The sequence below is a fragment of the Salvelinus fontinalis genome, chromosome 6 (genome assembly GCF_029448725.1).
Source record: "Salvelinus fontinalis isolate EN_2023a chromosome 6, ASM2944872v1, whole genome shotgun sequence".
NCBI classification, from domain to species: domain Eukaryota; kingdom Metazoa; phylum Chordata; class Actinopteri; order Salmoniformes; family Salmonidae; genus Salvelinus; species Salvelinus fontinalis.
This window is the reverse complement of record NC_074670.1, coordinates 84,711,340-84,738,861: the sequence shown is the minus strand read 5'-3', so window position 1 is coordinate 84,738,861 and position 27,522 is coordinate 84,711,340. Positions and strand designations below refer to the sequence as shown.

Below are 27,522 nucleotides of genomic sequence, written 5' to 3'. Positions count from 1 at the left end.
CTGAGGACGTGGACCTGTGTAAGCCCCACAGCTGAGGACGTGGACCTGTGTAAGCCCCACAGCTGAGGACGTGGACCTGTGTAAGCCCCACAGCTGAGGACGTGGACCTGTGTAAGCCCCACAGCTGAGGACGTGGACCTGTGTAAGCCCCACAGCTGAGGACGTGGACCTGTGTAAGCCCCACAGCTGAGGACGTGGACCTGTGTAAGCCCCACAGCTGAGGACGTGGACCTGTGTAAGCCCCACAGCTGAGGACGTGGACCTGTGTAAGCCCCACAGCTGAGGACGTGGACCTGTGTAAGCCCCACAGCTGAGGACGTGGACCTGTGTAAGCCCCACAGCTGAGGACGTGGACCTGTGTAAGCCCCACAGCTGAGGACGTGGACCTGTGTAAGCCCCACAGCTGAGGACGTGGACCTGTGTAAGCCCCACAGCTGAGGACGTGGACCTGTGTAAGCCCCACAGCTGAGGACGTGGACCTGTGTAAGCCCCACAGCTGAGGACGTGGACCTGTGTAAGCCCCACAGCTGAGGACGTGGACCTGTGTAAGCCCCACAGCTGAGGACGTGGACCTGTGTAAGCCCCACAGCTGAGGACGTGGACCTGTGTAAGCCCCACAGCTGAGGACGTGGACCTGTGTAAGCCCCACAGCTGAGGACGTGGACCTGTGTAAGCCCCACAGCTGAGGACGTGGACCTGTGTAAGCCCCACAGCTGAGGACGTGGATAGTAGACTACCGGGAGCCATTTCTCCACTATAGATAGTAGACTACCGGGAGCCATTTCTCCACTATAGATAGTAGACTACCGGGAGCCATTTCTCCACTATAGATAGTAGACTACCGGGAGCCATTTCACCACTATAGATAGTAGACTACTGGGAGCCATTTCACCACTATAGATAGTAGACTACCGGGAGCCATTTCACCACTATAGATAGTAGACTACCGGGAGCCATTTCACCACTATAGATAGTAGACTACCGGGAGCCATTTCACCACTATAGATAGTAGACTACCGGGAGCCATTTCACCACTATAGATAGTAGACTACCGGGAGCCATTTCACCACTATAGATAGTAGACTACCGGGAGCCATTTCACCACTATAGATAGTAGACTACCGGGAGCCATTTCTCCACTATAGATAGTAGACTACCGGGAGCCATTTCTCCACTATAGATAGTAGACTACCGGGAGCCATTTCACCACTATAGATAGTAGACTACCGGGAGCCATTTCACCACTATAGATAGTAGACTACCGGGAGCCATTTCTCCACTATAGATAGTAGACTACCGGGAGCCATTTCTCCACTATAGATAGTAGACTACCGGGAGCCATTTCACCACTATAGATAGTAGACTACCGGGAGCCATTTCACCACTATAGATAGTAGACTACCGGGAGCCATTTCACCACTATAGATAGTAGACTACCGGGAGCCATTTCACCACTATAGATAGTAGACTACTGGGAGCCATTTCACCACTATAGATAGTAGACTACCGGGAGCCATTTCACCACTATAGATAGTAGACTACCGGGAGCCATTTCACCACTATAGATAGTAGACTACCGGGAGCCATTTCACCACTATAGATAGTAGACTACCGGGAGCCATTTCTCCACTATAGATAGTAGACTACCGGGAGCCATTTCACCACTATAGATAGTAGACTACCGGGAGCCATTTCACCACTATAGATAGTAGACTACCGGGAGCCATTTCACCACTATAGATAGTAGACTACCGGGAGCCATTTCACCACTATAGATAGTAGACTACCGGGAGCCATTTCACCACTATAGATAGTAGACTACCGGGAGCCATTTCACCACTATAGATAGTAGACTACCGGGAGCCATTTCACCACTATAGATAGTAGACTACCGGGAGCCATTTCTCCACTATAGATAGTAGACTACCGGGAGCCATTTCTCCACTATAGATAGTAGACTACCGGGAGCCATTTCACCACTATAGATAGTAGACTACCGGGAGCCATTTCACCACTATAGATAGTAGACTACCGGGAGCCATTTCTCCACTATAGATAGTAGACTACCGGGAGCCATTTCTCCACTATAGATAGTAGACTACCGGGAGCCATTTCACCACTATAGATAGTAGACTACCGGGAGCCATTTCACCACTATAGATAGTAGACTACCGGGAGCCATTTCACCACTATAGATAGTAGACTACCGGGAGACATTTCACCACTATAGATAGTAGACTACTGGGAGCCATTTCACCACTATAGATAGTAGACTACCGGGAGCCATTTCTCCACTATAGATAGTAGACTACCGGGAGCCATTTCACCACTATAGATAGTAGACTACCGGGAGCCATTTCTCCACTATAGATAGTAGACTACCGGGAGCCATTTCACCACTATAGATAGTAGACTACCGGGAGCCATTTCACCACTATAGATAGTAGACTACCGGGAGCCATTTCACCACTATAGATAGTAGACTACCGGGAGCCATTTCACCACTATAGATAGTAGACTACTGGGAGCCATTTCATCCTTTCGCACTGTGTTCTGGTACCTCCCCTCTTCTGACCACCTCCTCTTAGTCAGACAGTAGAGCCCGGCCCGTCAGGCCCGTACAGCCCCAGTCAGACAGTAGAGCCCGGCCCGTCAGTCCCGTACAGCCCGGCCCGTCAGTCCCGTACAGCTCCAGTCAGACAGTAGAGCCCGGCCCGTCAGGCCCGTACAGCCCCAGTCAGACAGTAGAGCCCGGCCCGTCAGTCCCGTACAGCCCGGCCCGTCAGTCCCGTACAGCTCCAGTCAGACAGTAGAGCCCGGCCCGTCAGTCCCGTACAGCCCCAGTCAGACAGTAGAGCCCGGCCCGTCAGTCCCGTACAGCCCCAGTCAGACAGTAGAGCCCGGCCCGTCAGTCAGACAGTAGAGCCCGGCTCGTCAGTCCCGTACAGCTCCAGTCAGACAGTAGAGCCCGGCTCGTCAGTCCCGTACAGCCCCAGTCAGACAGTAGAGCCCGGCCCGTCAGTCAGACAGTAGAGCCCGGCTCGTCAGTCCCGTACAGCTCCAGTCAGACAGTAGAGCCCGGCTCGTCAGTCCCGTACAGCTCCAGTCAGACAGTAGAGCCCGGCTCGTCAGTCCCGTACAGCCCCAGTCAGACAGTAGAGCCCGGCCCGTCAGTCAGACAGTAGAGCCCGGCTCGTCAGTCCCGTACAGCTCCAGTCAGACAGTAGAGCCCGGCTCGTCAGTCCCGTACAGCTCCAGTCAGACAGTAGAGCCCGGCTCGTCAGTCCCGTACAGCCCCAGTCAGACAGTAGAGCCCGGCCCGTCAGTCAGACAGTAGAGCCCGGCTCGTCAGTCCCGTACAGCTCCAGTCAGACAGTAGAGCCCGGCCCGTCAGTCCCATACAGCAGCTAAATACTATTATATCAGCTGCTGAGAGCTGGGAACACACCTGGGCCTGCAGGGCCCCTTATGTAACTTTGTGTGTGTGTGTGTGTGTGTGTGTTGGGGTTAGTGGGGCCCCTGGCTGCTCCCTTCTCTGTCATTAGGAGGAAACAAGCTGCTTCCTTGGTCTGCAATTAGTGTTCACTATTCTAGAGCAGGAAGACAGGAAGACTGTGTTCCAAATGGCTCCCTATTTAATGCACTACTTTAACCAGGTCCTATAGGGGCTCTGGTCAACAGTAGTGAACTATATAGGGAATAGGGCTCTGGTCAACAGTAGTGCACTATATAGGGAATAGGGAGACATTTAGAGTTGGGATGCACACAAGGACTGTCTCAAAGAGAGGGATGGACTAATGACACACCATCAGGTAGACTGATGGAGGGAGAGAGAGATGAAGACCAGAAAAACTACTCTGGGTGAGAGGTAGAGAAGAGGGGGTGAGAGGTAGAGAGGAGCGGGTGAGAGGTAGAGAAGAGAGGGTGAGAGGTAGAGAAGAGAGGGTGAGAGGTAGAGAAGAGAGGGTGAGAGGTAGAGAAGAGGGGGTGAGAGGTAGAGAAGAGGGGGTGAGAGGTAGAGAAGAGGGGGTGAGAGGTAGAGAAGAGGGGGTGAGAGGTAGAGAGGAGCGGGTGAGAGGTAGAGAAGAGAGGGTGAGAGGTAGAGAAGAGAGGGTGAGAGGTAGAGAAGAGAGGGTGAGAGGTAGAGAAGAGAGGGTGAGAGGTAGAGAAGAGAGGGTGAGAGGTAGAGAAGAGAGGGTGAGAGGTAGAGAAGAGAGGGTGAGAGGTAGAGAAGAGGGGGTGAGAGGTAGAGAAGAGGGGGTGAGAGGTAGAGAAGAGGGGGTGAGAGGTAGAGAAGAGGGGGTGAGAGGTAGAGAAGAGGGGGTGAGAGGTAGAGAAGAGGGGGTGAGAGGTAGAGAGGAGCGGGTGAGAGGTAGAGAAGAGCGGGTGAGAGGTAGAGAAGAGCGGGTGAGAGGTAGAGAAGAGCGGGTGAGAGGTAGAGAAGAGGGTGAGAGGTAGAGAAGAGAGGGTGAGAGGTAGAGAAGAGAGGGTGAGAGGTAGAGAAGAGAGGGTGAGAGGTAGAGAAGAGAGGGTGAGAGGTTGAGAAGAGAGGGTGAGAGGTAGAGAAGAGAGGGTGAGAGGTAGAGAAGAGAGGGTGAGAGGTAGAGAAGAGAGGGTGAGAGGTAGAGAAGAGAGGGTGAGAGGTAGAGAAGAGAGGGTGAGAGGTAGAGAAGAGAGGGTGAGAGGTAGAGAAGAGAGGGTGAGAGGTAGAGAAGAGAGGGTGAGAGGTAGAGAAGAGAGGGTGAGAGGTAGAGAAGAGAGGGTGAGAGGTAGAGAAGAGAGGGTGAGAGGTAGAGAAGAGAGGGTGAGAGGTAGAGAAGAGAGGGTGAGAGGTAGAGAAGAGAGGGTGAGAGGTAGAGAAGAGAGGGTGAGAGGTAGAGAAGAGAGGGTGAGAGGTAGAGAAGAGAGGGTGAGAGGTAGAGAAGAGGGGGTGAGAGGTAGAGAAGAGGGGGTGAGAGGTAGAGAAGAGGGGGTGAGAGGTAGAGAAGAGGGGGTGAGAGGTAGAGAAGAGGGGGTGAGAGGTAGAGAGGAGCGGGTGAGAGGTAGAGAGGAGCGGGTGAGAGGTAGAGAAGAGCGGGTGAGAGGTAGAGAAGAGCGGGTGAGAGGTAGAGAAGAGCGGGTGAGAGGTAGAGAAGAGGGTGAGAGGTAGAAGAGAGGGTGAGAGGTAGAGAAGAGAGGGTGAGAGGTAGAGAAGAGAGGGTGAGAGGTAGAGAAGAGGGGGTGAGAGGTAGAGAAGAGAGGGTGAGAGGTAGAGAAGAGAGGTTGAGAGGTAGAGAAGAGAGGGTGAGAGGTAGAGAAGAGAGGGTGAGAGGTAGAGAAGAGGGGGTGAGAGGTAGAGAAGAGGGGGTGAGAGGTAGAGAAGAGGGGGTGAGAGGTAGAGAAGAGGGGGTGAGAGGTAGAGAAGAGGGGGTGAGAGGTAGAGAGGAGCGGGTGAGAGGTAGAGAAGAGCGGGTGAGAGGTAGAGAAGAGCGGGTGAGAGGTAGAGAAGAGCGGGTGAGAGGTAGAGAAGAGGGTGAGAGGTAGAAGAGAGGGTGAGAGGTAGAGAAGAGAGGGTGAGAGGTAGAGAAGAGAGGGTGAGAGGTAGAGAAGAGGGGGTGAGAGGTAGAGAAGAGAGGGTGAGAGGTAGAGAAGAGAGGGTGAGAGGTAGAGAAGAGAGGGTGAGAGGTAGAGAAGAGGGGGTGAGAGGTAGAGAAGAGGGGGTGAGAGGTAGAGAAGAGGGGGTGAGAGGTAGAGAAGAGGGGGTGAGAGGTAGAGAGGAGCGGGTGAGAGGTAGAGAAGAGCGGGTGAGAGGTAGAGAAGAGGGTGAGAGGTAGAAGAGAGGGTGAGAGGTAGAGAAGAGAGGGTGAGAGGTAGAGAAGAGAGGGTGAGAGGTAGAGAAGAGAGGGTGAGAGGTAGAGAAGAGAGGGTGAGAGGTAGAGAAGAGAGGGTGAGAGGTAGAGAAGAGAGGGTGAGAGGTAGAGAAGAGAGGGTGAGAGGTAGAGAAGAGGGGGTGAGAGGTAGAGAAGAGGGGGTGAGAGGTAGAGAAGAGGGGGTGAGAGGTAGAGAAGAGGGGGTGAGAGGTAGAGAAGAGGGGGTGAGAGGTAGAGAGGAGCGGGTGAGAGGTAGAGAAGAGCGGGTGAGAGGTAGAGAAGAGCGGGTGAGAGGTAGAGAAGAGGGTGAGAGGTAGGGAAGAGGGTGAGAGGTAGAGAAGGGGGTGAGAGGTAGAGAAGAGAGGGTGAGAGGTAGAGAAGAGGGTGAGAAGAGGGTGAGAGGTAGAGAAGAGAGGGTGAGAAGAGGGTGAGAGGTAGAGAAGAGAGGGTGAGAGGTAGAGAAGAGAGGGTGAGAGGTAGAGAAGAGGGTGAGAGGTAGAGAAGAGGGTGAGAGGTAGAGAAGAGGGTGAGAGGTAGAGAAGAGGGTGAGAGGTAGAGAAGAGGGTGAGAGGTAGAGAAGAGGGTGAGGGGTAGAGAAGAGGGTGAGAGGTAGAGAAGAGGGTGAGAGGTAGAGAAGAGGGTGAGAGGTAGAGAAGAGAAGGTGAGAGGTAGAGAAGAGAAGGTGAGAGGTAGAGAAGAGAAGGTGAGAGGTAGAGAAGAGAGGGTGAGAGGTAGAGAAGAGAGGGTGAGAGGTAGAGAAGAGAGGGTGAGAGGTAGAGAAGAGAGGGTGAGAGGTAGAGAAGAGGGGGTGAGAGGTAGAGAAGAGGGGGTGAGAGGTAGAGAAGAGAGGGTGAGAGGTAGAGAAGAGAGGGTGAGAGGTAGAGAAGAGAGGGTGAGAGGTAGAGAAGAGGGGGTGAGAGGTAGAGAAGAGGGGGTGAGAGGTAGAGAAGAGGGGGTGAGAGGTAGAGAAGAGGGGGTGAGAGGTAGAGAAGAGGGTGAGAGGTAGAGAAGAGAGGGTGAGAGGTAGAGAAGAGAAGAGAGGGTGAGAGGTAGAGAAGAGAGGGTGAGAGGTAGAGAAGAGAGGGTGAGAGGTAGAGAAGAGGGTGAGAGGTAGAGAAGAGGGTGAGAGGTAGAGAAGAGGGTGAGAGGTAGAGAAGAGGGTGAGAGGTAGAGAAGAGAGGGTGAGAGGTAGAGAAGAGGGGGTGAGAGGTAGAGAAGAGGGTGAGAGGTAGAGAAGAGAGGGTGAGAGGTAGAGAAGAGAAGAGAGGGTGAGAGGTAGAGAAGAGAGGGTGAGAGGTAGAGAAGAGAGGGTGAGAGGTAGAGAAGAGAGGGTGAGAGGTAGAGAAGAGGGTGAGAGGTAGAGAAGAGGGTGAGAGGTAGAGAAGAGAGGGTGAGATGTAGCTCATGAGTTTTAACTGCCTGTCCTGCCAACAGGGTCTGTGTTGTCAGTGTACTGAAGGATAGCTGAAGGATAGCTGTACTGAAGGATAGCTGAACTGAAGGATAGCTGAATGATAGCTGTACTGAAGGATAGCCGTACTGAAGGATAGCTGAAGGATAGCTGTACTGAAGGATAGCTGAACTGAAGGATAGCTGAAGGATAGCTGTACTGAAGGATAGCCGTACTGAAGGATAGCTGAACTGAAGGATAGCTGAACTGAGGGATAGCTGAACTGAAGGAATGCTGAAGGATAGCTGTACTGAAGGATAGCTGAACTGAAGGATAGCTGTACTGAAGGATAGCTGAACTGAAGGATAGCTGTACTGAAGGATAGCTGTACTGAAGGATAGCTGAACTGAAGGATAGCTGTACTGAAGGATAGCTGTACTGAATGATAGCTGAATGATAGCTGTACTGAAGGATAGCTGAACTGAAGGATAGCTGAACTGAAGGATAGCTGAACTGAAGGATAGCTGAACTGAAGGATAGCTGAACTGAAGGATAGCTGAACTGAAGGATAGCTGAACTGAATGATAGCTGTACTGAAGGATAGCTGTACTGAAGGATAGCTGAACTGAAGGATAGCTGAACTGAAGGATAGCTGAACTGAATGATAGCTGTACTGAAGGATAGCTGTACTGAAGGATAGCTGTACTGAAGGATAGCTGAATGATAGCTGTACTGAAGGATAGCTGTACTGAAGGATAGCTGTACTGAATGATAGCTGTACTGAATGATAGCTGTACTGAATGATAGCTGTACTGAAGGATAGCTGTACTGAAGGATAGCTGTACTGAAGGATAGCTGTACTGAAGGATAGCTGTACTGAAGGATAGCTGAACTGAAGGATAGCTGAACTGAAGGATAGCTGAAGGATAGCTGTACTGAATGATAGCTGTACTGAATGATAGCTGTACTGAATGATAGCTGTACTGAAGGATAGCTGAACTGAAGGATAGCTGAACTGAAGGATAGCTGAACTGAATGATAGCTGTACTGAAGGATAGCTGTACTGAAGGATAGCTGAAGGATAGCTGTACTGAAGGATAGCTGTACTGAAGGATAGCTGAATGATAGCTGTACTGAATGATAGCTGTACTGAAGGATAGCTGTACTGAATGATAGCTGTATTGAAGGATAGCTGTACTGAATGATAGCTGTACTGAAGGATAGCTGAAGGATAGCTGTACTGAATGATAGCTGAACTGAAGGATAGCTGAATGATAGCTGTACTGAATGATAACTGTACTGAATGATAGCTGTACTGAATGATAGATGTACTGAAGGATATCTGTACTGAAGGATAGCTGAAGGATAGCTGTACTGAAGGATAGCTGTACTGAAGGATAGCTGAAGGATAGCTGTACTGAAGGATAGCTGTACTGAAGGATAGCTGAACTGAATGATAGCTGTACTGAAGGATAGCTGAACTGAGGGATAGCTGAACTGAGGGATAGCTGAACTGAGGGATAGCTGAACTGGAGGATAGCTGAACTGAGGGATAGCTGTACTGAGGGATAGCTGAACTGAGGGATAGCTGTACTGAAGGATAGCTGAACTGAATGATAGCTGTACTGAAGGATAGCTGAACTGAGGGATAGCTGAACTGAATGATAGCTGTACTGAAGGATAGCTGTACTGAAGGATAGCTGAACTGAAGGATAGCTGAACTGAAGGATAGCTGAACTGAATGATAGCTGTACTGAAGGATAGCTGTACTGAAGGATAGCTGTACTGAAGGATAGCTGAATGATAGCTGTACTGAAGGATAGCTGTACTGAAGGATAGCTGTACTGAATGATAGCTGTACTGAATGATAGCTGTACTGAATGATAGCTGTACTGAAGGATAGCTGTACTGAAGGATAGCTGTACTGAAGGATAGCTGTACTGAAGGATAGCTGAACTGAAGGATAGCTGAACTGAAGGATAGCTGAAGGATAGCTGTACTGAATGATAGCTGTACTGAATGATAGCTGTACTGAAGGATAGCTGAACTGAAGGATAGCTGAACTGAAGGATAGCTGAACTGAATGATAGCTGTACTGAAGGATAGCTGTACTGAAGGATAGCTGAAGGATAGCTGTACTGAAGGATAGCTGTACTGAAGGATAGCTGAATGATAGCTGTACTGAATGATAGCTGTACTGAAGGATAGCTGTACTGAATGATAGCTGTATTGAAGGATAGCTGTACTGAATGATAGCTGTACTGAAGGATAGCTGAAGGATAGCTGTACTGAATGATAGCTGAACTGAAGGATAGCTGAATGATAGCTGTACTGAATGATAACTGTACTGAATGATAGCTGTACTGAATGATAGATGTACTGAAGGATATCTGTACTGAAGGATAGCTGAAGGATAGCTGTACTGAAGGATAGCTGTACTGAAGGATAGCTGAAGGATAGCTGTACTGAAGGATAGCTGTACTGAAGGATAGCTGAACTGAATGATAGCTGTACTGAAGGATAGCTGAACTGAGGGATAGCTGAACTGAGGGATAGCTGAACTGAGGGATAGCTGAACTGGAGGATAGCTGTACTGAGGGATAGCTGTACTGAGGGATAGCTGAACTGAGGGATAGCTGAACTGAGGGATAGCTGAACTGGAGGATAGCTGAACTGAGGGATAGCTGTACTGAAGAGGACAGATCTGCCACCCAACTATTGTGACCCTGTGTGGATACAGGTTCAAGTCTACAGCAACATAGAGTCTGGGAGTCATTTGCCAGCAGAACTAACAGCTGAACCTGAACCCAGCAGAACTAACAGCTGAACCTGAACCCAGCAAAACTAACAGCTGTACCCGGCAGAACTAACAGCTGAACCTGAACCCAGCAGAACTAACAGCTGAACCTGAACCCAGCAGAACTAACAGCTGAACCTGAACCCAGCAGAACTAACAGCTGTACCCAGCAGAACTAACAGCTGAACCTGAACCCAGCAGAACTAACAGCTGAACCTGAACCCAGCAGAACTAACAGCTGAACCTGAACCCAGCAGAACTAACAGCTGAACCTGAACCCAGCAAAACTAACAGCTGTACCCGGCAGAACTAACAGCTGAACCTGAACCCAGCAGAACTAACAGCTGTACCTGAACCCAGCAGAGCTAACAGCTGAACCTGAACCCAGCAGAGCTAACAGCTGTACCCAGCAGAACTAACAGCTGAACCTGAACCCAGCAGAACTAACACCTGAACCCAGCAGAACTAACAGCTGAACCTGAACCCAGCAGAACTAACAGCTGAACCTGAACCCAGCAGAACTAACAGCTGAACCTGAACCCAGCAGAACTAACAGCTGAACCTGAACCCAGCAGAACTAACAGCTGTACCTGAACCCAGCAGAACTAACAGCTGAACCTGAACCCAGCAGAACTAACAGCTGTACCCGGCAGAACTAACAGCTGAACCTGAACCCAGCAAAACTAACAGCTGTAACCGGCAGAACTAACAGCTGAACCTGAACCCAGCAGAACTAACAAATGATTCATCCATCTCTCCTCTCCAACTGATTCATCCATCTCTCCTTCCAACTGATTCATCCATCTCTCCTTCCAACTGATTCATCCATCTCTCGTTCCAACTGATTCATCCATCTCTCCTTCCAACTGATTCATCCATCTCTCCTCTCCAACTGATTCATCCATCTCTCCTTCCAACTGATTCATCCATCTCTCCTCTCCAACTGATTCATCCATCTCTCCTCTCCAACTGATTCATCCATCTCTCCTTCCAACTGATTCATCCATCTCTCGTTCCAACTGATTCATCCATCTCTCCTTCCAACTGATTCATCCATCTATCCTCTCCAAATGATTCATCCATCTCTCCTTCCAACTGATTCATCCATCTCTCCTTCCAACTGATTCATCCATCTCTCCTCTCCAACTGATTCATCCATCTCTCCTCTCCAACTGATTCATCCATCTCTCCTCTCTCCAACTGATTCATCCATCTCTCCTCTCTCCAACTGATTCATCCATCTCTCCTCTCCAACTGATTCATCCATCTCTCCGCTCCAACTGATTCATCCATCTCTCCGCTCCAACTGATTCATCCATCTCTCCGCTCCAACTGATTCATCCATCTCTCCTCTCCAACTGATTCATCCATCTCTCCTCTCCAACTGATTCATCCATCTCTCCTCTCCAACTGATTCATCCATCTCTCCTCTCTCCAACTGATTCATCAATCTCTCCTCTCCAACTGATTCATCCATCTCTCCTCTCCAACTGATTCATCCATCTCTCCTCCAACTGATTCATCCATCTCTCCTCCAACTGATTCATCCATCTCTCCTCTCCAACTGATTCATCCATCTCTCCAACTGATTCATCCATCTCTCCTTCCAACTGATTCATCCATCTCTCCTCTCCAACTGATCCATCCATCTCTCCTCTCCAACTGATTCATCCATCTCTCCTCTCCAACTGATTCATCCATCTCTCCTCTCCAACTGATTCATCCATCTCTCCTCTCCAACTGATTCATCCATCTCTCCTTCCAACTGATTCATCCATCTCTCCTCTCCAACTGATTCATCCATCTCTCCTCTCCAACTGATTCATCCATCTCTCCTTCCAACTGATTCATGCATCTCTCCTCTCCAACTGATTCATCCATCTCTCCTTCCAACTGATTCATCCATCTCTCCTTCCAACTGATTCATCCATCTCTCCTTCCAACTGATTCATCCATCTCTCCTCTCCAACTGATTCATCCATCTCTCCTCTCCAACTGATTCATCCATCTCTCCTCTCCTCTCAAACTGATTCATCCGTTCTCCCCTCCAAATGATTCATCCATCTCTCCTCTCCAACTGATTCATCCATCTCTCCTCTCCAACTGATTCATCCATCTCTCCTCTCCTCCTGATTCATCCATCTCTCCTCTCCTCCTGATTCATCCATCTCTCCTCTCCAACTGATTCATCCATCTCTCCTCTCCAACTGATTCATCCATCTCTCCTCTCCAACTGATTCATCCATCTCTCCTCTCCAACTGATTCATCCATCTCTCCTCTCCAACTGATTCATCCATCTCTCCTCTCCAACTGATTCATCCATCTCTCCTTCCAACTGATTCATCCATCTCTCCTTCCAACTGATTCATCCATCTCTCCTTCCAACTGATTCATCCATCTCTCCTCTCCAACTGATTCATCCATCTCTCCTCTCCAACTGATTCATCCATCTCTCCTCTCCAACTGATTCATCCATCTCTCCTTCCAACTGATTCATCCATCTCTCCTCTCCAACTGATTCATCCATCTCTCCTCTCCAACTGATTCATCCATCTCTCCTCTCCAACTGATTCATCCATCTCTCCTCTCCAACTGATTCATCCATCTCTCCTCTCCAACTGATTCATCCATCTCTCCTCTCCTCTCAAACTGATTCATCCATCTCTCCTCTCCAAATGATTCATCCATCTATCCTCTCCAAATGATTCATCCATCTCTCCTTCCAACTGATTCATCCATCTCTCCTCTCCAACTGATTCATCCATCTCTCCTCTCCTCTCAAACTGATTCATCCATCTCTCCTCTCCAAATGATTCATCCATCTATCCTCTCCAAATGATTCATCCATCTCTCCTTCCAACTGATTCATCCATCTCTCCTCTCCAACTGATTCATCCATCTCTCCTCTCCAACTGATTCATCCATCTCTCCTCTCCAACTGATTCATCCATCTCTCCTCTCCAAATGATTCATCCATCTATCCTCTCCAAATGATTCATCCATCTATCCTCTCCAACTGATTCATCCATCTCTCCTCTCTAAATGATTCATCCATCTCTCCTCTCCAAATGATTCATCCATCTATCCTCTCCAAATGATTCATCCATCTCTCCTCTCCAAATGATTCATCCATCTCTCCTCTCCAAATGATTCATCCATCTATCCTCTCCAAATGATTCATCCATCTATCCTCTCCAAATGATTCATCCATCTATCCTCTCCAAATTATTCATCCATCTATCCTCTCCAAATGATTCATCCATCTACTTGGTAAAAGGCAGTAAACAGAGTAATGATGGTGCAGCTGTGTTGTTAGATAGCCCCTCTAAAGGCTGTGCTGAGATCATTAAACGGCATGGGGGGGGGCCCTCAGGGGCCAAACCAGCCTGTCACACAGCACCTGCACCCATGGGAGGAAACAATGGAACGAGAGAGAGAGAGAGAGAGCTGGAGGGTGGACGCAGGCCGGACAGACCGAGGAAGGGATAAACAACACGGTTTATGACAGCTCTAAAGTTCAAAGGCAGCTGGCTGCACATTAACCTTTTATACACACACACACACACACACACACACACACACACACACACTAATGTATTCCAGCGTTCATATGCACGGAGGGAGCAGGTTAACAGAGAGCATCTTGGCATTTAAAGGTTATGTGGTTCATCGTTGTTCCAGTGAAGGATATTGCGACGTGTCTATAATGAGAGGGTTTAGACACAGTAACGAGGGTTGGACCGGTTCCTCTGCAGGGGCTCAGTGAGCAGGGGGGGCCAGCTGGCCCCACATGTTCCCTCCAGAGCGTGCCAGGTCAGCGTGCACACACAAAACCGCGATGTCTCCAAATAACCAGTGACATAATTGTTCCTCGTTAATAGTCACATCCCACATCGTCCTGGGACAGAAGTGACATACATTTATGTTAACCTAGAGCGATTATACCCCCCCAGCCATCCCATCCAGCCTCGGTACCTTTGGTAGCATAGGAGTGGTCCTCTTGCTCTTCTTGCCAGTGGGATCATCCAGAAGGTCAGGTTCAAAGGCGTAGAGCTCGGTCAGCTCATTCATGGTGAAATGTCTCTCGATCTGCTGTTGATCCACCACTCGGAAGGAGAGAGACTGTTTAGCCACCTGGCGGTCATAGATCTTCTCTTCCATAGTACCCTGAGAGGAGAAGAGGACAGGTCAGAGGACAGGTCAGAGGACAGGTTTATATCTATAGTACCCTGAGAGGAGAAGAGGACAGGTTTATATCTATAGTACCCTGAGGAGAAGAGGACAGGTTTATATCTATAGTACCCTGAGAGGAGAAGATGACAGGTTTATATCTATAGTACCCTGAGAGGAGAAGAGGACAGGTTTATATCTATAGTACCCTGAGAGGAGAAGAGGACAGGTTTATATCTATAGTACCCTGAGAGGAGAAGAGGACAGGTTTATATCTATAGTACCCTGAGAGGAGAAGAGGACAGGTTTATATCTATAGTACCCTGAGAGGAGAAGAGGACAGGTTTATATCTATAGTACCCTGAGAGGAGAAGAGGACAGGTTTATATCTATAGTACCCTGAGAGGAGAAGAGGACAGGTTTATATCTATAGTACCCTGAGAGGAGAAGAGGACAGGTTTATATCTATAGTACCCTGAGAGGACAGGTTTATATCTATAGTACCCTGAGAGGAGAAGAGGACAGGTTTATATCTATAGTACCCTGAGAGGAGAAGAGGACAGGTTTATATCTATAGTACCCTGAGAGGAGAAGAGGACAGGTTTATATCTATAGTACCCTGAGAGGAGAAGAGGACAGGTTTATATCTATAGTACCCTGAGAGGAGAAGAGGACAGGTTTACATCTATAGTACCCTGAGAGGAGAAGAGGACAGGTTTATATCTATAGTACCCTGAGAGGAGAAGAGGACAGGTTTATATCTATAGTACCCTGAGAGGCGAAGAGGACAGGTTTATATCTATAGTACCCTGAGAGGAGAAGAGGACAGGTTTATATCTATAGTACCCTGAGAGGAGAAGAGGACAGGTTTATATCTATAGTACCCTGAGAGGAGAAGAGGACAGGTTTATATCTATAGTACCCTGAGAGGAGAAGAGGACAGGTTTATATCTATAGTACCCTGAGAGGAGAAGAGGACAGGTTTATATCTATAGTACCCTGAGAGGAGAAGAGGACAGGTTTATATCTATAGTACCCTGAGAGGAGAAGAGGACAGGTTTATATCTATAGTACCCTGAGAGGAGAAGAGGACAGGTTTATATCTATAATACCCTGAGAGGAGAAGAGGACAGGTTTACATCTATAGTATCCTGAGAGGAGAAGAGGACAGGTCAGAGGACAGGTTTATATCTATAATACCCTGAGAGGAGAAGAGGACAGGTTTATATCTATAGTACCCTGAGAGGACAGGTTTATATCTATAGTACCCTGAGAGGAGAAGAGGACAGGTCAGAGGACAGGTTTATATCTATAATACCCTGAGAGGAGAAGAGGACAGGTTTATATCTATAGTACCCTGAGAGGACAGGTTTATATCTATAGTACCCCGAGAGGAGAAGAGGACAGGTTTACATCTATAGTATCCTGAGAGGAGAAGAGGACAGGTTTATATCTATAGTACCCTGAGAGGAGAAGAGGACAGGTTTATATCTATAGTACCCTGAGAGGAGAAGAGGACAGGTTTATATCTATAGTACCCTGAGAGGAGAAGAGGACAGGTTTATATCTATAGTACCCTGAGAGGAGAAGAGGACAGGTTTATATCTATAGTACCCTGAGAGGAGAAGAGGACAGGTTTACATCTATAGTATCCTGAGAGGAGAAGAGGACAGGTTTATATCTATAGTACCCTGAGAGGAGAAGAGGACAGGTTTATATCTATAGTACCCTGAGAGGAGAAGAGGACAGGTTTATATCTATAGTACCCTGAGAGGAGAAGAGGACAGGTTTATATCTATAGTACCCTGAGAGGAGAAGAGGACAGGTTTATATCTATAGTACCCTGAGAGGAGAAGAGGACAGGTTTATATCTATAGTACCCTGAGAGGAGAAGAGGACAGGTTTATATCTATAGTACCCTGAGAGGAGAAGAGGACAGGTTTATATCTATAGTACCCTGAGAGGAGAAGAGGACAGGTTTATATCTATAGTACCCTGAGAGGACAGGTTTATATCTATAGTACCCTGAGAGGAGAAGAGGACAGGTTTATATCTATAGTACCCTGAGAGGCGAAGAGGACAGGTTTATATCTATAGTACCCTGAGAGGAGAAGAGGACAGGTCAGAGGACAGGTCAGAGGACAGGTTTATATCTATAGTACCCTGAGAGGAGAAGAGGACAGGTTTACATCTATAGTACCCTGAGAGGAGAAGAGGACAGGTTTATATCTATAGTACCCTGAGAGGAGAAGAGGACAGGTTTATATCTATAGTACCCTGAGAGGAGAAGAGGACAGGTTTATATCTATAGTACCCTGAGAGGAGAAGAGGACAGAGGACAGGTTTATATCTATAGTACCCTGAGAGGAGAAGAGGACAGGTTTATATCTATAGTACCCTGAGAGGAGAAGAGGACAGGTTTATATCTATAGTACCCTGAGAGGAGAAGAGGACAGGTTTACATCTATAGTATCCTGAGAGGAGAAGAGGACAGGTTTATATCTATAGTACCCTGAGAGGAGAAGAGGACAGGTTTATATCTATAGTACCCTGAGAGGAGAAGAGGACAGGTCAGAGGACAGGTCAGAGGACAGGTTTATATCTATAGTACCCTGAGAGGAGAAGAGGACAGGTTTACATCTATAGTACCCTGAGAGGAGAAGAGGACAGGTTTATATCTATAGTACCCTGAGAGGAGAAGAGGACAGGTTTATATCTATAGTACCCTGAGAGGAGAAGAGGTCCACCTCAGCCCCTGACCATAGCCTCCACATCACAGCAGAACAGTGATCGATTGAGTGGCTGACTGGTTGGCTGACTGGTTGCTGACTGACTGGTTGGCTGGCTGGCTAACTGACTGACTGACTGGCTGGCTAGCTAGCTGACTGGCTGGCTGGCTGGCTAACTGACTGGCTAACTGACTGACTGGCTAACTGACTGACTGACTGACTGACTGGCTAAATGAATGACTGACTGGCTAACTGACTGGCTAACTGACTGACTGGCTAACTGGCTAACTGACTGGCTAAATGAATGACTGACTGGCTAACTGACTGGCTAACTGACTGACTGGCTAACTGGCTAACTGACTGACTGACTGGCTAAATGAATGACTGACTGGCTAACTTACTGACTGACTGGCTAACTGAATTGATCACCTGGGCTGGTTACCTGAGCCAGGAATCGGTAGACGTAGCAGGTCTTGAGCTGTCCGAAGCGGTAGAGCCTGAAGATACTCTGGATGTCGTACGACGGGTTCCAGGACGCGTCAAAGATGATGACCCGGTTAGCTCCTATCAGGTTGATGCCCAGAGAACCAGCCCTGGTCGAGATCAGGAACAACCGACCTCTACAGGGAGAGAGGAGGAGGAGAGGTAGAGGGGGAGGAGATGTAGAGGGAGGAAAGGTAGAGGGAGGAGAGGTAAAGGGAGGAGAGGTAAAGGGAGGAGAGGAGAGGTAGAGGGAGGAGGAGGAGAGGTAGAGAGGGAGGAGGAGAGGTAGAGGGAGGAGGAGGAGAGGTAGAGAGGGAGGAGGAGGAGAGGTAGAGATGGAGGAGAGGAGAGGTAGAGAGGGAGGAGGAGGAGAGGTAGAGGTAGAGATGGAGGAGAGGAGGAGGAGAGGTAGAGAGGGAGGAGGAGGAGAGGTAGAGAGGGAGGAGGAGGAGAGGTAGAGATGGAGGAGAGGTAGAGATGGAGGAGAGGTAGAGATGGAGGAGAGGTAGAGATGGAGGAGAGGTAGAGAGGGAGGAGGAGAGGTAGAGATGGAGGAGGAGAGGTAGAGGAGGAGAGGAGGGGTAGAGATGGAGGAGAGAAGGAGGAGAGGAGGAGGAGAGGTAGAGAGGGAGGAGGAGGAGAGGTAGAGATGGAGGAGAGGTAGAGAGGGAGGAGGAGAGGTAGAGATGGAGGAGGAGAGGTAGAGATGGAGGAGGAGAGGTAGAGATGGAGGAGAGGAGGGGTAGAGATGGAGGAGAGGAGGGGTAGAGATGGAGGAGAGGTAGAGATGGAGGAGAGGTAGAGATGGAGGAGAGGAGGGGTAGAGATGGAGGAGAGGAGGGGTAGAGATGGAGGAGAGGTAGAGAAGGAGGAGAGGAGGGGTAGAGATGGAGGAGAGGAGAGGTAGAGATGAAGGAGAGGACGAGGACAGGAGAGGTAGAGGGAGGAGGAGAGGTAGAGGGAGGAGAGGAGAGGTAGAGATGGAGGAGAGGAGGGGTAGTGATGGAGGAGAGGAGGAGGAGAGGAGAGGTAGAGGGAGGAGGAGAGGTAGAGATGGAGGAGAGGAGAGGTAGAGAGGGAGGAGGAGGAGAGGTAGAGGGGGAGGAGGAGGAGAGGTAGAGATGGAGGAGAGGAGAGGTAGAGATGGAGGAGAGGAGAGGTAGAGATGGAGGAGGAGGAGAGGTAGAGATGGAGGAGAGGTAGAGATGGAGGAGAGGAGGAGGAGAGGTAGAGATGGAGGAGAGGAGAGGTAGAGATGGAGGAGAGGTAGAGAGAGGAGAGGAGAGGTAGAGAGGGAGGAGAGGTAGAGATGGAGGAGAGGAGAGGTAGAGATGGAGGAGAGGAGAGGTAGAGAGGGAGGAGAGGAGAGGTAGAGATGGAGGAGGAGGAGAGGTAGAGGGAGGAGAGAGTAAGAGGGGGGCATAGAACCAACTTCCTCTCATGGAAGATGTCTACATTACAATATCAACTATGAAGTCACTTGTTTCTACTACCAGGGTGTCCTTTGTAGAGTATAGGGATATTGTTATCCTACGTTTCCTCCTCACATTTAGGGGGGGGAGTGTTTCCTCCTCACATTTAGGGGGGGGGGAGTGTTTCCTCCTCACATTTAGGGGGGGGGAGTGTTTCCTCCTCACATTTAGGGGGGGGAGGGGAGTGTTTCCTCCTCACATTTAGGGGGGGGGGGGTGTTTCCTCCTCACATTTAGGGGGGGGAGTGTTTCCTCCTCACATTTAGGGGGGGGAGGGGAGTGTTTCCTCCTCACATTTAGGGGGGGGGTGTTTCCTCCTCACATTTAGGGGGGGGAGGGGAGTGTTTCCTCCTCACATTTAGGGGGGGGGGGGGTGTTTCCTCCTCACATTTAGGGGGGGAGTGTTTCCTCCTCACATTTAGGGGGGGGGGGAGTGTTTCCTCCTCACATTTAGGGGGGGGGGGGGGAGTGTTTCCTCCTCACATTTAGGGGGGGGGGGAGTGTTTCCTCCTCACATTTAGGGGGGGGGGAGTGTTTCCTCCTCACATTTAGGGGGGGGGAGTGTTTCCTCCTCACATTTAGGGGGGGGGGGGGGAGTGTTTCCTCCCCACATTTAGGGGGGGGGGGGGAGTGTTTCCTCCCCACATTGAGGGTGGGGGGGGGGAGTGTTTCCTCCTCACATTTAGGGGGGGGGTGTTTCCTCCTCACATTTAGGGGGGGGAGTGTTTCCTCCTCACATTTAGGGGGGGGAGTGTTTCCTCCTCACAGTTAGGGGGGGGAGTGTTTCCTCCTCACATTTAGGGGGGGGAGTGTTTCCTCCTCACATTTAGGGGGGGGAGTGTTTCCTCCTCACATTTAGGGGGGGGAGTGTTTCCTCCTCACATTTAGGGGGGGGAGTGTTTCCTCCTCACATTTAGGGGGGGGGAGTGTTTCCTCCCCACATTTAGGGGGGGAGTGTTTCCTCCTCACATTTAGGGGGGGGGGAGTGTTTCCTCCTCACATTTAGGGGGGGGAGGGGAGTGTTTCCTCCTCACATTTAGGGGGGGGGGGAGTGTTTCCTCCTCACATTTAGGGGGGGAGGGGAGTGTTTCCTCCTCACATTTAGGGGGGGGGGGGGTGTTTCCTCCTCACATTTAGGGGGGGAGTGTTTCCTCCTCACATTTAGGGGGGGGGGAGTGTTTCCTCCTCACATTTAGGGGTGGGGGGGGGGGGAGTGTTTCCTCCTCACATTTGGGGGGGGGGGGGAGTGTTTCCTCCTCACATTTAGGGGGGGGGGGAGTGTTTCCTCCTCACATTTAGGGGGGGGGAGTGTTTCCTCCTCACATTTAGGGGGGGGGGGGGGAGTGTTTCCTCCCCACATTTAGGGGGGGGGGGGGAGTGTTTCCTCCCCACATTGAGGGTGGGGGGGGGGGAGTGTTTCCTCCTCACATTTAGGGGGGGGTGTTTCCTCCTCACATTTAGGGGGGGGAGTGTTTCCTCCTCACATTTAGGGGGGGGAGTGTTTCCTCCTCACATTTAGGGGGGGGAGTGTTTCCTCCTCACATTTAGGGGGGGGAGTGTTTCCTCCTCACATTTAGGGGGGGAGTGTTTCCTCCTCACATTTAGGGGGGGGGAGTGTTTCCTCCTCACATTTAGGGGGGGGAGTGTTTCCTCCTCACATTTAGGGGGGGGGAGTGTTTCCTCCCCACATTTAGGGGGGGAGTGTTTCCTCCTCACATTTAGGGGGGGGGAGTGTTTCCTCCTCACATTTAGGGGGGGGAGTGTTTCCTCCTCACATTTAGGGGGGGAGTGTTTCCTCCTCACATTTAGGGGGGGGGAGTGTTTCCTCCTCACATTTAGGGGGGGGGGGGAGTGTTTCCTCCCCACATTTAGGGGGGGGGAGTGTTTCCTCCTCACATTTAGGGGGGGGAGTGTTTCCTCCTCACATTTAGGGGGGGGGAGTGTTTCCTCACATTTAGGGGGGGGAGTGTTTCCTCCTCACATTTAGGGGGGGGGAGTGTTTCCTCCTCACATTTAGGGGGGGGGGAGTGTTTCCTCCTCACATTTAGGGGGGGGGGAGTGTTTCCTCCTCACATTTAGGGGGGGGGAGTGTTTCCTCCACACATTTAGGGGGGGGGAGTGTTTCCTCCTCACATTTAGGGGGGGGAGTGTTTCCTCCTCACATTTAGGGGGGGAGTGTTTCCTCCTCACATTTAGGGGGGGAGTGTTTCCTCCTCACATTTAGGGGGGGAGTGTTTCCTCCTCACATTTAGGGGGGGAGTGTTTCCTGCTCACATTTAGGGGGGGAGTGTTTCCTGCTCACATTTAGGGGGGAGTGTTTCCTCCTCACATTTAGGGGGGGAGTGTTTCCTCCCCACATTTAGGGGGGGAGTGTTTCCTCCCCACATTTAGGGGGGGAGTGTTTCCTCCCCACATTTAGGGAGGGAGTGTTTCCTCCTCACATTTAGGGGGGGGGGAGTGTTTCCTCACATGTAGGGGGGGGGGGGTGAGTGTTTCCTCCTCACATTTAGGGGGGGAGTGTTTCCTCCTCACATTTAGGGGGGTGGAGTGTTTCCTCCTCACATTTAGGGGGGGGAGTGTTTCCTCCTCACATTTAGGGGGGGGGGGGAGTGTTTCCTCACATGTAGGGGGGGGGGGTGAGTGTTTCCTCCTCACATTTAGGGGGGGAGTGTTTCCTCACATGTAGGGGGGGGGGGGGGGGTGAGTGTTTCCTCCTCACATTTAGGGGGGGGAGTGTTTCCTCCTCACATTTAGGGGGGGGGAGTGTTTCCTCCTCACATTTAGGGGGGGGGGGAGTGTTTCCTCCTCACATTTAGGGGGGGGAGTGTTTCCTCCTCACATTTAGGGGGGGGAGTGTTTCCTCCTCACATTTAGGGGGGGGAGTGTTTCCTCCTCACATTTAGGGGGGGAGTGTTTCCTCCTCACATTTAGGGGGGGAGTGTTTCCTCCTCACATTTAGGGGGGGAGTGTTTCCTCCTCACATTTAGGGGGGGGGGGGGGGGAGTGTTTCCTCCCCACATTTAGGGGGGGAGTGTTTCCTCCTCACATTTAGGGGGGGGAGTGTTTCCTCCTCACATTTAGGGGGGGAGTGTTTCCTCCTCACATTTAGGGGGGGGGGATTGTTTCCTCCTCACATTTAGGGGGGGGGGGAGTGTTTCCTCCCCACATTTAGGGGGGGGGGAGTGTTTCCTCCCCACATTTAGGGGGGGGAGTGTTTCCTCCTCACATTTAGGGGGGGGGAGTGTTTCCTCCTCACATTTAGGGGGGGGAGTGTTTCCTCCTCACATTTAGGGGGGGGAGTGTTTCCTACACACATTTAGGGGGGGGAGTGTTTCCTCCTCACATTTAGGGGGGGGGATTGTTTCCTCCTCACATTTAGGGGGGGGGAGTGTTTCCTCCTCACATTTAGGGGGGGAGTGTTTACTCCTCACATTTAGGGGGGGAGTGTTTACTCCTCACATTTAGGGGGGGGAGTGTTTCCTCCTCACATTTAGGGGGGGGGAGTGTTTCCTCCTCACATTTAGGGGGCGAGTGTTTCCTCCACACATTTAGGGGGGGGGAGGGGGAGTGTTTCCTCCTCACATTTAGGGGGGGGGGGAGTGTTTCCTCCTCACATTTAGGGGGGGGGGAGTGTTTCCTCCTCACATTTAGGGGGGGGGAGTGTTTCCTCCTCACATTTAGGGGGGGAGTGTTTACTCCTCACATTTAGGGGGGGTGTTTCCTCCTCACATTTAGGGGGGGGAGTGTTTCCTCCTCACATTTAGGGGGGGGGAGTGTTTCCTCCTCACATTTAGGGGGGGGGGAGTGTTTCCTCCTCACATTTAGGGGGGGGAGTGTTTCCTCCTCACATTTAGGGGGGGGGGAGTGTTTCCTCCTCACATTTAGGGGGGGGGGAGTGTTTCCTCCTCACATTTAGGGGGGGGGGAGTGTTTACTCCTCACATTTAGGGGGGGGAGTGTTTCCTCCTCACATTTAGGGGGGGGGGATTGTTTCCTCCTCACATTTAGGGGGGGGGAGTGTTTCCTCCTCACATTTAGGGGGGGAGTGTTTACTCCTCACATTTAGGGGGGGAGTGTTTACTCCTCACATTTAGGGGGGGGAGTGTTTCCTCCTCACATTTAGGGGGGGGGAGTGTTTCCTCCTCACATTTAGGGGGCGAGTGTTTCCTCCACACATTTAGGGGGGGGAGGGGGAGTGTTTCCTCCTCACATTTAGGGGGGGGGGAGTGTTTCCTCCTCACATTTAGGGGGGGGAGTGTTTCCTCCTCACATTTAGGGGGGGGGAGTGTTTCCTCCTCACATTTAGGGGGGGAGTGTTTCCTCCTCACATTTAGGGGGGGGGGGAGTGTTTCCTCCTCACATTTAGGGGGAGGGGGAGTGTTTCCTCCTCACATTTAGGGGGGGGGGGAGTGTTTCCTCCTCACATTTAGGGGGGGAGTGTTTCCTCCTCACATTTAGGGGGGGAGTGTTTCCTCCTCACATTTAGGGGGGGAGTGTTTCCTCCTCACATTTAGGGGGGGAGTGTTTCCTCCTCACATTTAGGGGGGGAGTGTTTCCTCACATTTAGGGGGGGAGTGTTTCCTCCTCACATTTAGGGGGGGAGTGTTTCCTCCTCACATTTAGGGGGGGAGTGTTTCCTCCTCACATTTAGGGGGGAGTAGGGATGGTGTTACCTACAGCAGGAGCGGTAGAGATACTCTGAATGATCGGTTATGAAAAGCCAACGGACATTTACTCCTGAGGTGCTGACCTGTTGCACCCTCGACAACCACTGTGATTATTATTATTTGACCCTGATGGTCATCTATGAACATTTGAACATCTTGGCCATGTTCTGTTATAATCTCCACCCGGCACAGCCAGAAGAGGACTGGCCACCCCTCATAGCCTGGTTCCTCTCTAGGTTTCTTCCTAGGTTCCTGCCTTTCTAGGGAGTTTTTCCTAGCCACCGTGCTTCTACACCTGCATTGCTTGCTGTTTGGGGTTTTAGACTGGGTTTCTGTACAGCACTTCGAGATATCAGCTGATGTAAGAAGGGCTTTATAAATACATTTGATTTGTTGTTAAGTGAGGAGCCGGGTGTCGTTTAGTGGCGAGACGGGTGTCGTGTAGTGGCGAGCCGGGTGTCGTGTAGTGGCGAGCCGGGTGTCGTGTAGTGGCGAGCCGGGTGTCGTGTAGTGGCGAGCCGGGTGTCGTGTAGTGGCGAGCCGGGTGTCGTGTAGTGGCGAGCCGGGTGTCGTGTAGTGGCGAGACGGGTGTCGTTCAGTGGCGAGACGGGTGTCGTTCAGTGGCGAGCCGGGTGTCGTTCAGTGGCGAGCCGGGTGTCGTTCAGTGGCGAGCCGGGTGTCGTTCAGTGGCGAGCCGGGTGTCGTTCAGTGGCGAGCCGGGTGTCGTTCAGTGGCGAGCCGGGTGTCGTGTAGTGGCGAGCCGGGTGTCGTGTAGTGGCGAGCCGGGTGTCGTGTAGTGGCGAGCCGGGTGTCGTGTAGTGGCGAGCCGGGTGTCGTGTAGTGGCGAGCCGGGTGTCGTGTAGTGGCGAGCCGGGTGTCGTGTAGTGGCGAGCCGGGTGTCGTGTAGTGGCGAGCCGGGTGTCGTGTAGTGGCGAGCCGGGTGTCGTGTAGTGGCGAGCCGGGTGTCGTGTAGTGGCGAGCCGGGTGTCGTGTAGTGGCGAGCCGGGTGTCGTGTAGTGGCGAGCCGGGTGTCGTGTAGTGGCGAGCCGGGTGTCGTGTAGTGGCGAGCCGGGTGTCGTGTAGTGGCGAGCCGGGTGTCGTGTAGTGGCGAGCCGGGTGTCGTTTACCGGACGTTGCTGTAGTCATTGAACTCCTCTGCCCACTTCTTCCGGTTCAGGGCGTTGGTGGAGCCGTCCAAGCGGTAGTAGTCTATGTTCCGGAACCACTTCCCCTCACCTGCACAGGTAAACACAGTGTCATCAGACTACAGTCATCATACAGTTGGACCTTTCTCTCCTGTCAGCTTCAGTTTAGGAAAAGGAATTTAAATCGCACAGAATAAGTTACAAGCATAATTTCGTAGCTAATGGCAACCTGCAGTGCCCCTGTCAGTCTTCAATACTCAATGAGAAGGGGGCAGAGTCTGCAACATCACTTCCTGAAGTAGATCAAACTGAGCATGACACCATATGGAGATGTAAAATACTACCAGAGAGATTTAAACTAAAGGACAGAGAGAGAGAGAGAGAGAGAGACAGAGAGAGAGAGAGAGAGAGACAGAGAGAGAGAGACAGAGAGAGAGAGAGAGAGAGAGAGACAGAGAGAGAGAGAGAGAGAGAGAGACAGAGAGAGAGAGACAGAGAGAGACAGAGAGAGACAGAGAGACAGAGAGAGAGAGAGACAGAGAGAAAGAGAGAATGATGACAGAGAGAGACAGAGAGAGAGAATGATGACAGAGAGAGAGAGAGAGAGAGAGACAGAGAGAGATGTAAACTACCACTATACCCTGCTCTACCACTATACCCTGCTGCCTGCTCTACCGCTATACCCTGCTGCCTGCTCTACCGCTATACCCTGCTGCCTGCTCTACCACTATACCCTGCTGCCTGCTCTACCACTATATCCTGCTGCCTGCTCTACCACTATACCCTGCTCTACCACTATACCCTGCTCTACCCCTATACCCTGCTGCCTGCTCTACCCCTATACCCTGCTGCCTGCTCTACCACTATACCCTGCTCTACCACTATACCCTGCTGTACCACTATACCCTGCTCTACCACTATACCCTGCTCTACCACTATACCCTGCTGCCTGCTCTACCACTATATCCTGCTGCCTGCTCTACCACTATATCCTGCTGCCTGCTCTACCGCTATACCCTGCTGCCTGCTCTACCGCTATACCCTGCTGCCTGCTCTACCCCTATACCCTGCTGCCTGCTCTACCCCTATACCCTGCTGCCTGCTCTACCCCTATACCCTGCTGCCTGCTCTACCGCTATACCCTGCTGCCTGCTCTACCGCTATACCCTGCTGCCTGCTCTACCACTATACCCTGCTGCCTGCTCTACCCCTATACCCTGCTGCCTGCTCTACCACTATACCCTGCTCTACCCCTATACCCTGCTGCCTGCTCTACCACTATACCCTGCTCTACCCCTATACCCTGCTCTACCACTATACCCTGCTCTACCCCTATACCCTGCTGCCTGCTCTACCGCTATACCCTGCTGCCTGCTCTACCACTATACCCTGCTCTACCCCTATACCCTGCTGCCTGCTCTACCACTATACCCTGCTCTACCCCTATACCCTGCTCTACCCCTATACCCTGCTCTACCCCTATACCCTGCTGCCTGCTCTACCCCTATACCCTGCTGCCTGCTCTACCCCTATACCCTGCTGCCTGCTCTACCACTATATCCTGCTGCCTGCTCTACCCCTATACCCTGCTGCCTGCTCTACCACTATACCCTGCTGCCTGCTCTACCCCTATACCCTGCTGCCTGCTCTACCCCTATACCCTGCTGCCTGCTCTACCCCTATACCCTGCTGCCTGCTCTACCCCTATACCCTGCTGCCTGCTCTACCCCTATACCCTGCTGCCTGCTCTACCCCTATACCCTGCTCTACCACTATATCCTGCTCTACCACTATACCCTGCTCTACCACTATACCCTGCTCTACCACTATACCCTGCTCTACCACTATACCCTGCTCTACCACTATACCCTGCTGCCTGCTCTACCCCTATACCCTGCTCTAGCCCTATACCCTGCTGCCTGCTCTACCACTATACCCTGCTCTACCCCTATACCCTGCTGCCTGCTCTACCCCTATACCCTGCTCTACCCCTATACCCTGCTCTACCCCTATACCCTGCTGCCTGCTCTACCCCTATACCCTGCTGCCTGCTCTACCCCTATACCCTGCTGCCTGCTCTACCACTATATCCTGCTGCCTGCTCTACCCCTATACCCTGCTGCCTGCTCTACCACTATACCCTGCTGCCTGCTCTACCCCTATACCCTGCTGCCTGCTCTACCCCTATACCCTGCTGCCTGCTCTACCCCTATACCCTGCTGCCTGCTCTACCCCTATACCCTGCTGCCTGCTCTACCACTATACCCTGCTGCCTGCTCTACCCCTATACCCTGCTGCCTGCTCTACCACTATATCCTGCTCTACCACTATACCCTGCTCTACCACTATACCCTGCTCTACCACTATACCCTGCTCTACCACTATACCCTGCTCTACCACTATACCCTGCTCTACCACTATACCCTGCTGCCTGCTCTACCCCTATACCCTGCTGCCTGCTCTACCACTATACCCTGCTCTACCCCTATACCCTGCTGCCTGCTCTACCGCTATACCCTGCTGCCTGCTCTACCACTATACCCTGCTCTACCACTATACCCTGCTCTACCCCTATACCCTGCTCTACCCCTATACCCTGCTGCCTGCTCTACCACTATACCCTGCTCTACCACTATACCCTGCTGCCTGCTCTACCACTATACCCTGCTCTACCGCTATACCCTGCTCTACCCCTATACCCTGCTCTACCACTATACCCGGCTCTACTACTATACCCTGCTGCCTGCTCTACCACTATACCCTGCTCTACCGCTATACCCTGCTCTACCCCTATACCCTGCTCTACCACTATACCCGGCTC

General features: G+C 51.3%; 1 protein-coding gene across 7 annotated transcripts in view; it reads right to left on the bottom strand.

Moving 5' to 3' along the window:
• The window catches only part of LOC129858558 (transcriptional regulator ATRX-like), a 153,118-nt gene that overhangs the window by 24,940 nt on the left and 100,656 nt on the right, over positions 1–27,522 (bottom strand). For all 7 annotated transcript variants that reach the window (XM_055927881.1, XM_055927884.1, XM_055927882.1 and 4 more), the window contains 3 exons: positions 24,684–24,792; positions 17,379–17,556; positions 14,013–14,204 (listed from right to left, as the gene is read on the bottom strand). In XM_055927881.1, the coding sequence (XP_055783856.1) occupies positions 14,013–14,204; positions 17,379–17,556; positions 24,684–24,792 (479 nt within the window). The remainder of the gene's footprint in view (positions 1–14,012; positions 14,205–17,378; positions 17,557–24,683; positions 24,793–27,522) is intronic.